General features: G+C 33.2%; 1 protein-coding gene across 1 annotated transcript in view; it reads right to left on the bottom strand.

Annotated features, from left to right (window-relative positions):
- Positions 1 to 3238: 3238 nt before the first annotated feature.
- LOC114332832 (uncharacterized) overlaps positions 3239 to 10896 on the bottom strand; it is a 67236-nt gene continuing 59578 nt past the window's right edge. Inside the window, exon 4 of the mRNA XM_028282608.2 lies at positions 3239 to 5245. Within this exon, the coding sequence (XP_028138409.1) occupies positions 4882 to 5245 (364 nt within the window). The 3' untranslated portion in view covers positions 3239 to 4881. The remainder of the gene's footprint in view (positions 5246 to 10896) is intronic.

The following is a 10896-nucleotide window of genomic DNA, read 5'->3' as shown; positions in this document are numbered from 1 at the left end:
CCAGCAATTTTATTGCTGGAATCGAATTATAAGATCCTACATATTAATAATATAGGTATGCAAAGTCCTCAGATAGTGTGCTACTTTTTATATAAACAAAATGGCGCCCGAAAATCGTGTTTTTTTCAATTATTGCTCTATAACTCCGAAGATTTTAACTTTACAACAAAAACGCCCAAATAAAAATTCACCGTGATTAAATTCTGCATAGAGACGTGTTTTTCCCGATCTGCTCCGACGAAAATTTTCCTCGGAAAATGCGGGTTTTCCCGACAAAATCTTTAATTTTCAAATAAAGTTTTAGATAAGTAATTATCTACCAATAATTAAATAATTTGGTGACTTAAAACCCTTCTTGGTTTAGATTATAGTTCCAGAAGCTGGTGAAAATTAAACGAATATTTTAGCAACAATTCAATTGTTAATTAATAATTTCCGGTCGCAATAATAACCAAAATAATTATGATACACTGATCAAACTTTGAAATCTTATAAAGATGAGATGCCTATTTAACATTTTGTCGACAAAATATAATTTTTTTATTTTTTGCATAATCTTTAAATGTTTAAAAAAATAGTTATAAACAAATTAACGTTTCTCAGAAAGTTTTTATTATATTATAATTTTAAAAAATAGCTAAAATGCGCATTTCAAATATCTTGAAAATGAATGCTTTAAAACTTTTTTGCAACCATTTGCAAAAAAGTTATGAAACAGCGAAGTAAACATACGATTACTACGGTGTTTATAATTTTTTTTAATTCTTTCAAAGCGTAGAAGTAAATTTAAAGTACAAGCTAATTATTTACAAAAAAATATCGATTATCAGTTTAATGGTTATATTTTAATTAAAGACTATAAATATATCTTTTTGTAATTTACACGGGCGAAAGTAGACTAATACAGTACTGTAGCTAAAATTTTCACTCGGAGCGACGATCGGCCGCGCGACGTACACTTTTAATAAATAATGTATGCTGCGTGTCAGTCGCTTCGAGTGAACATTTTAGCTCCGACTCTGTATCAGGCCTACTTTTGCGCTAAAAATTACAAAAAAAAGTATTTTTAATCTTTGATTAAAATATAACCATTGCACTAATTTTTTGCATTCTTTGTGAGTAATTAGATTGTACCATAGACTCACTTTTAAGCTTTGAAACAATTAAAACAAATTATAAACAACGGAGAAATCGTATATTTACTTTACTGTTTCATAACTTTTTTGCAAATGGTTGGAAAATTTTTTTAAAGCCATCATTTTCAAGACCTATGAAATACGCATTTTAAGTATTTTTTAAAATTAGAATATAATAAACAATTTCTGAGAAATGTTAATTTGTTTATAACAATTATTTTAAACATTTAAAGATTATGCAAAAAAATGAAAAAATTATATTTTGTCGACAAAATATTAAATAGGCATCACACCTTTATAATCTTTCTAAATTTGATCAAGAACGCTTTGATGTCACTAAGTTATTTAATTATTGATTAATAATTACTTACCTAAAACTTTATTTGGAAATTAGAGTTTTTGTTAGCAAAACCCGCATTTTCCGAGGAAAATTTTCGTCGGAGCAAATCGTGAAAACCGTATCTATATGCAGAATTTAATTGCGGTGAATTTTTATTTGGGTGTTTTTGTTGTAAAGTTAAAATCTTCGGAGTTATAGAGCAATAACTGAAAAAAATACGATTTGTCGGCGCCATTTTGTTTCTAAAAAAAGTAGCACACTATCTGCGGACTTTGCATACCTATATTATTAATATATACGATCTTATAATTCGATTCCAGCAATAAAATTGCTGGTAAATAACTTTTCCAAAAATTTTGCCAATTAGCCTAGAGTATTATGATTAATCTCCAAAAAAAATTACGTTGAAAAAATGTCACAAATTAGTCGGTCATGCTGAGATACCTTCACGCTAAAAATTAAAAACAAAAAAGCTAGGGCTGCATCGACTAATCCGAATCAAAAAACCACAATATTCCTTGAATATAGTGCAGTTTTAGCAGCATAGATTTCTAAAAAAACTGTCTAAAAGACGGTCTTTTATTTTAGGATGTCTGTATTAAAACAGGAAGGGATAAGAAAGAAAAAACGCAATAAAAAATATTTGTTGTAATTCAGTATGTATCTTTAAGGGCGTAGGCGCAAAATTTCGCACATTAATTTTTTTCGAACCTTGAGAAAACGTAATACAGTAAAACCTCGATAGAACGGATCTCTATTAGTGCGGCCATCCACGTTCCGGTATACCTGTACAGGTAAACCGGAACGTGTATACCATACGCTACAGGCAAAAGTGCACAGGTATAGCGACCGGAGAAGAATCGAATTTCAGTATTTTCTACCTGCACAGACCTGCTGACCGGAACGTGTGTGAGTTTCTACGGTTCGCCTGTGCAGGTTTTGACTTGCTTATCGCGCCAGTGGTCTTATGTAATAAGTTTCGTATTTAGTTTTGCATACTGTATGCTAATTGGTGACACATATATTATGTCAAATCGGAAACGAAACGAAATTATTCAAGAATTTATTGAGATCTGCAGATCTGAACCCTGTCTATGACAGGTTTAAAATAAAGAATACCACGATAGAGAACCACATTGTAGATGGCTTCACATGTCTCCGGAATTATTCTGCCACGAGCTTGGGTGATATTATTGTAGAATACTTAAGGCAATCAGTCGACGCGTTGCAAAGAACCTTAAAGTAACTGTCTCTAGGAGCGAAATATAAATACTCATAATAATGTACGTGTACGTATTTCTTTTGTATTAGGGGAGTTACAAGTGACAACAGTTTTTAGGAGGTTTCTTCATTAATCCGCAAGTCTTTGCTTGCCATTTTTCAACTGAATTAAAATCTTCAGGTTTGCCGTAGCGTGTGTGTCCTCTCGCCTGCAGAGGTATACCTGTGCAGGTATATCGGAACGTGGATGGCCGCACTTTAACGGACTTCGGATATAACTGACAAAAAATCCGATCAAATGTAAAAAAAAAATTTGAATGCAAAAAATATGAAAAGTCCAATTTTGGAAGAAAAATCAACAATGACAGGATCTCGACATTGCTTTGTACTAACGTGGAGGATCGCATGTATTGACTGCTATACTTGTTAGCAAATCTCGTAAACCTAGAATTGTCAAAAATATAAATGCACCATCTGCCCGTTTCATATTATAATTATAACTTTAATAATATGTGCAATACACCACATATATTTTCAAAAATAAAGAATTTGTATCTGCAGTGAGAAAATTTCAAGAGAAGAAATACCGCCGAAACAGGTGAAATGTTTATTGATTTTAGACAATGCTCCTGCTTATCCCCCGGAAAATATTTGACATTCGGAAGATGGCAACTTTAATTATGTTTTACCAAAATCTACATTAGTCCTAGCTAATTCATGGAAAGTTTTTAGATGAAGTAGAAAAATAAAAAGTAGCAAACAAAACTTGATTCCTTTTTTAACTTACAGATTTGTACACTGTATCTAAATAAAGTACATATTTTCAAAAACAAACATTTTAATCGATTTTAAACCTATTTTTATATAACTAACTTTCGGTTTTAACGGACATCCCGTCCCTCAATTAGTCCGTTATATTGAGGTTTTAGTGTAAGTATTTTTGAAAAATTTAAACGCAGAATGAAAAATTACATTATTACCGATGGCCGAAAGTCCCCTAGAATAACCAAAAAGTTTCTTTTGAGTGAGATATTTGAAATTAAAAATCACGCTTAATTTTCTCTTTTTTTTTCACCCCTGAACTTATTAAAATAAACATTACAGAAGTTTTTAGGGACTTTCGACCCTGGGTAATAATACAATCTTTCATTCTGCGTTTAAATTTTTCAAAAATACGTATTAGTTTTCTCAGGATTCGAAAAAAAAATACAAATCCACAAGGAAAAAGGTTTTCTTGTAGCTGGCTGTATATTATATATTACAAAAAACAAGTAAAATCCTTTATAAAAGGTATATTTATTAAAATTTACTAAAAAAGGGCTACATCTCAAGCAGAACTGGTTTTCAATCTGATTACAGATCATCATCAGTGCTGACCTAAAATAAGTATAACCTAATAAGTTAAAGCAAAATTTTGAAATGTTGACTAGGGTTAAAAAAGATATAGGTTATACTCACAAGATGCTGACATGCTAACCACCAAAATGAAAATATTTGGGTAAAAACCCTTTAAACTTAATCAGTCATGGAAACATTGACTATAATTCATAAATTAAACATGGATGCACAAGATATCACATGTATTATGCACAGGGTACCATCTGACCCTAAATTGAGTTGTTCATATGTTGAACGGTTGTTGGCAACTGATTATTGTAACGGAAATCCTGAAGGATGACAAGACTAAACTGGCAGTGCAACAGGAAGTGCTAATATGTACCTATTAGTTATGTAGTCAACAGTGTAAAACTTGTTAAAATTGAAAAAAAAACGAACATCACTCTGTGATTAAAAATTAATTAAAGTAAAATTAACCTCGATATTAAAGTTATTGACATAGAGAAGCTATATTTAATTTCCACTAAGGTGGTGTTTATCTACGATGAGAGTAGGCAAACAACAATACACATAGGATCAATGACTAAGAAAATCGATAATAAATCCTTGTGTGTTTGGACACACCTAGGATTGGGAACGTATTTTGTGTCGATTTAAATATCTTAGCTATCGAATTTATTTAAATAATTGGTAGTTGTTGGAATTTATATAAATTGCAAGAATAAAACACAGTAAGGGTGATGGAAGTGTACAATAAAGTGATGGAAACAAAATAATGCATTTAAAACACATTGGCGCGAAATTTTGCGCCTACGCCCTTAACAAGATTTATAGATAATAAAAAAATCAAATATCCGATTTATTTTCTGACAAACTACCGCTGGTTTTTAGTTTATCGACTTTTTTACTGCACTGGTGATACCAGCGGTTGTCTGTCAGCTTTTCAATCTTAATCTGTAATTTACATTTAATACATAACACAGGTTGCTCCATGACATGGCCTCCCTTGAGATGGTTCCACAGATCTTTTGTGTTGTTATATGACACATTACAGAACGTGCATCGGAACGTAATCGACGGCAGTAACGTGTCGTTGTTTAGAAACAGATCATCAAAAGAAGTTATATTGGCATCCTTTATTGCCGTGAAAGCGTGTAGAGAGAGACAAAGCTTTGGAGTTAGGCATTCTCCAAAACATATAGACTGGTCACTAAAACAAAAAAGGAAAAATAAATTACACAGAAAAAAAATGACAGAGGATACAGTTGAGTCCACGATTCTTTACCCGTGCGTCATTAATACCTAACCTAAAACACACACTTTTTATCTAGCATCATTCTCTTCCACGCATGAAACTAAAGACAACTCAGCTACCGCCTGTTATTAAGTAAAAACACATGTTATTTTTATAAACGCTTTAAACTCAGTACCAACATCGAAAACAGATAGGTACAAAAAAGACGATTGGGGATGTTTTCAGGATTTTAAGTACAATTTGTGACGTTTCTGGTTTGTTTACTTCTGTGGCTGTCAGTCTGTTGAATTTTTTGCTGTTTTAATGTCAAATTTTTGAATTTCAAAGTTATTTATAGTACACAAACAGTTGTTTTTACAACTAGAGTTGTAAATTGTATGGTAAGTGTATTTTATTTTGCCATTAATTTTTACAACATACAAAGCTAACCTCATTCATACAGTTAGGAAATGTTTGTTTAAGTTTCCGCCAAAGTGAATAAAATGACAAGAAAATATTTTATTATATTTTTGTTATAAATTGTTAATTAATCACTAATGATATTAAATAATTTATTAAGCTACTTCAAATGTAGCTGTAATTCTGCACCAAAATTTTAAAGCAAAACTTACATTTGACATTCTATTTATTTGATAACGTCAAATTTTATAATGTAACCCGTGATCGGAACAGTGGCCACTTTCTGTCACTTGCTGTTGCGTGGAGTTTTCCGACTTATTTCGTATGCTTTAAATGATGACGCACGGGCAAAGAACCCTGGACCCAACTGTAAATGAGTCTATTTAATGATCAATAAACACAATTTTGCCAAAACCAAAAAAAATATCATAAACATTACATTTTTTAGGATGTTCAATAAGTTTTGCGGTTTGATAAGAGAGGCCGTTGCTTTTAGCATAATTTATTTTTGTTATGTTGGTACACTCATATGAACCCATGTGAAGTTTCATGTCAATCTGTTGATTCATTCGTTGTTTACAACATAGACTTGTGCAATATACAACATAGTGCTAATAACCGGTAAAATAGAATATAAATATGCTTTATTGTCACTGAAAATTTTACAATTTTATGGACAAAGCTTACATACAGTCAAACAATCAACAATAACAAATACAATTTATTAAAATTAGATAAATCGTCAATATACAGTATATAATATAATTATTAAAGTAAAGCTAAAACAAAAACAATACAGGGTGTTTCATTAATAATTGTCCATATAGTAACTGGAAAAACCTTAGCACAAAATAGATTTAACCTAAAACACTTAAATAAAATGTGGTTCCTTACTGAGTTGCAGGGTGTTTTATCTAAAAATTTAAAAACTATTTTTGCTTAGCATTTTAAAACTATTCGACGTAACCTTTTTATACTTGGCAGAAAGTGTGACTACTATACATCCTACTAAATTATGATAAACAAACGTTTCTAGCTACTACCAGAGGCGTACGACAGGGGATAGTTAATGGTTGACCCTTCTCAAATTCTACGCCACTGGTGGAATTACTATTTTAGTGCCATTTTTAGATTCTCCAATACTTTCTACGTAAATAATATACTCCTCATTGGTAACGATAAAGTCATTAGTTTTTGAGATATTTGAAGTTAAATATGAAACGGCACAGTTATTTTGATTAATTTATGATATGATTCATAATATAATTAAAATTTAAAAATGATTTGTACTCAGTACTTTAAAACTATTTGGCGTATCCTTATCATACTTGGCAGAAAGTGTAGGTACTGTACACCCTACTAAATTAAGATAAATAAACGTTTCTAGCTACTACCAGAGGCGTACGACAGGGGATAGTGGCTGGATGACCCTTCCCGAATTCTACGCCACTGACGAAATTGCTATTTTAGTGTAATTTTTTGATTTTTCAATACTTTATATGTAAATAATATACTCTTCATGCGTAACGATAACATGATTAGTTTTCGAGATATTTGAAATTAAAAATGAAGCGACACAATACATTAATCAAAATAACCACGTCGTTTCATTTTTAACTTCAAAGATCTCGAAAACTAATGACTTTATCGTTACGAATAAAGAGTATATTATTTTCATAGAAAGTATTGAAGAATCCAAAATTTGAACTAAAATAGCAATTCCGCCAGTGGCGTAGAATTTGGAAAGGGTCAACCATTCACTTTCCCACGTCGTACGCCGCTGGTAATAGACAGAAATGTTTTTTTTTAACATAATTTAGTAGTTTGTACAGTACCTATACTTCCTGCCAAGTATGAAAAGGATACGTCGAATAGTTTTAAAATGCTGAGCAAAAATAGTTTTTAAATTTTTAGATAAAACACCCTGTAACTCAGTAAGGAACCACATTTTATTTAAGTGTTTTAGGTTAAATCTTTCTATTTTGTGCTAAGGTTTCTCCAGTTACTATATGGACAATTATTAATGAAACACCCTGTATATTGCAAAATTTATATAAATTGCAAATTGAACATACAACAAATAAAATACAACATAAGGAACTAATAAGTTTAAACTGCTGCATATGAAACCCAATTTTCTTAGTTATTCATTAAGAAATTCTTCTATTGAATAATATGGTCTTTTAGATAGATCGGCTTTTGTCATTTTACGGAACTTTGAGAAAGATGTTGCAGATTTAAGTTGTAAAGGGAGATGGTTGTACAGTTTTTTTGCGGAATATAATATAGATTTCGTTTCTAACTCAGTGGACGGGATCGGTAAATAAATATCAAAGGTTGAATTTCTTGTGGAGTAGAGATGATTAGGCCTTGCTGGAAAGACATGAAGGTGTTTACGAATTAAACAAACCGTTTCTATAATATATAAAGATGGAAGTGTTAAAATTCCGTGATCTCTGAAGTAACTTCTGCAATGTGTAGTTCTTCTGAGGCCAAACAGATATCTTATTGCTCTTTTTTGCAATTTCAAAATAACATCAGATTGAGCAGCTGTACTAGAACCCAAAAAGGAAGACCATATCGAAGATGAGACTCGAACAAAGAAAAATATTGTAACAAAATAATTATTGACCTACCCTCGTATACCAGCTCCCGTCTCCGCACAGACAGAACACTATCGATGTTTCGAGATACGCCGATGCAGCGCCGATGACGTGCAAGCGGTCGAGTCACATGGACATAGCTGGAGATATATAGATATTTCTGGAATATCTGTATCGCATATATAAATAGGACATATTTGTAAATAGAGTTAGTCTTAAGCTAAAGTGTATAAGATAAATTCGTCTGTAACGTATATAAATAAAGTCGTATATAAATTACGAACCGCTAGTTTTATTGTAATTAGAAGTAATTACACTAATCACGCTACAGTTGGTATCGGTGTTCGGTTAACTTAGTGCGATATAAATAAGTGAATTACAGAGAGACTTTAAAAGACTTTTGAACTTTATTCGTCGGGAATAACCGGAGTGCGTTAATTGTTCGGTATTCGGAAAGACTTTAAAATACTTTTGGACTTTATTCGTCGGGAATAGTTAAAGTGCGTTGATTGTTCGGTATTCGGAAAGACTGTTAAAAGACATTTTGGAAAGTACAACAGCTCGAGGAACGGGATCTGGACAGCAGTGGGCTCAAGATAGTCCTACAAGCACGACTCGAGGATGTCCTCACGAAGAACGGAGAAGACCCAAAGACGTTCCACTTCCAGTCAGCAGAACAAGTAATCTTATCGAAATTAAAAACTGTTTCTGAAACGATCGATGAAACTTCTAGAAGAAGCGACGAGAAACTTGAAGAAGTTAGTAGAAAAAGCGACGAGAAATTCGAAAATGTTGCTAAAAGATTCGATGAGACTTCTCAAATAATTAAAGAGGTCTGTAGGCAAAACAACGAAAAACTAGAAGAAGTTTGTAAACAGAACAATGAGAAATTTGAAGAAGTTTCTAGAACATTCGATAAGATGCAGAAAAGTGTAGAGACCGTAGAAGAGAAGATCAAACAACTAGAGAGCATGATAACTGATACAAAAGTACAACCATCAGTTAATGCAGTAGCTTTAGATCTTGTAGTGAAGGATGAAACACCGAGAGACGAAACATCGCATCATATGAGATTTAAATTACCACCATTCGATGGGAAGTCCTCTTGGTCCATATACCTTAGACAATTCGAAGCTATTGCGACCGCCAACCATTGGACCGAACAAGAAAAGGCTGTTTCCTTGACTGCTGCTTTGCGAGGTGATGCTGCAGATATATTAAGATCAATTCCTAAGGGTCAAGAAAATTGTTACCAGACCTTGTTCACTCGTCTAGAAAAACGCTATGGAGATGCCCATCTACAACAAGTATACAAAGCACAACTGCGAAGTAGAAGTCAACGAGCAAGTGAGAATCTGCAAGAATTTGAAGCAGATGTGGCTCGTGTGGTGCGGTTGGCTTATCCAGAGGTGCCAGACAGCGTTTTAGAAGAAATTGCAGTAGATACCTTCGTCAATGGGCTGAAAGATAATGAACTACAGAAAGCTTTATAGGTCTGGATCCCGCGTATGAAAAAAAAGTTGATTAATAGCAAGCTGAAAATTTGTTAATAGCTTAAGGGTGTCTAGTCGAATAAACTTTGATATATGGGAACACTGAAACAGGGGTAGTTTTAATTGTGGAACAGGTTAAAAATTTGGAACGGTCACAGCACGAAAACGGCACATTTATTTTGTCCGACAGAACAGACTTAAACTCTCCGAACAGAGATTAAACTCTCATGAAAAAATCAGACTGCTATTTATTACCTGTCATAATTCCTGTCATTTGACATATTCTACATGTTCCACTCATTAAAACGCCCATTTGGTGATAAATAGCAGTCTGATTTTTGCATGAGAGTTTAATCTCTGTTCGAAGAGTTTAAGTCTGTTCTGTCGGACAAAATAAATGTGCCGTTTTCGTGCTGTGACCGTTCCAAATTTTTAACCTGTTCCACAATTAAAACTACCCCTGTTCCAGTGTTCACACATATCAAAGTTTATTCGACTAGACACCCTTAAGCTATTAACAAATTTTCAGCTTGCTATTAATCAACTTTTTTTTCATACGCGGGATCCAGACCTATTACGACTAGCAAGACCGAAAGTTTTAGATGAAGCACTTGCTATTGCCTTGGAACACGAAGCAGCTAGCCAAGCTTCATGAAACAATCGAGTAATAACCGTGGAAAAAGGCGATAAGAGAAAAGATGAACGTTTGGTGGAAATGGTACGGAGGGTGATTCGTGACACGATGCCGAAGAGACGCATGAAGAGGGCTGGAAGAGTTGGTTCAAATACAGATGCTTCCTCGATACGGCCATGCAGTGAAAGTTGTAATCACCGGCTTAAAGTAGATGAACAGCTTTGCCCTGTGAGACGAACTACCGTCGTTAATGAGCAATGGCAGCCACAACAGTTACAAGAAGCCCAAGAAGACGATCCATGTATAAAAAGAGTATTGGATTGGATGCGTCGAGATGAGAGACCTAGTTGGCAAAACATTAGTGCATGTAGTCCGGAAGTCAAGGCCTACTGGAGCCAATGGAATTGCCTGATACTAAAAGATGATCTTCTGTACAGAACCTTTGAGAACGATGATGGTACAGAATCTAAGCTTCAG

The sequence above is a fragment of the Diabrotica virgifera genome, chromosome 9 (genome assembly GCF_917563875.1).
Source record: "Diabrotica virgifera virgifera chromosome 9, PGI_DIABVI_V3a".
NCBI lineage: Eukaryota > Metazoa > Arthropoda > Insecta > Coleoptera > Chrysomelidae > Diabrotica > Diabrotica virgifera.
Note: the sequence above shows the minus strand (reverse complement) of the source record. Positions and strands in the feature narration are given on the sequence as shown.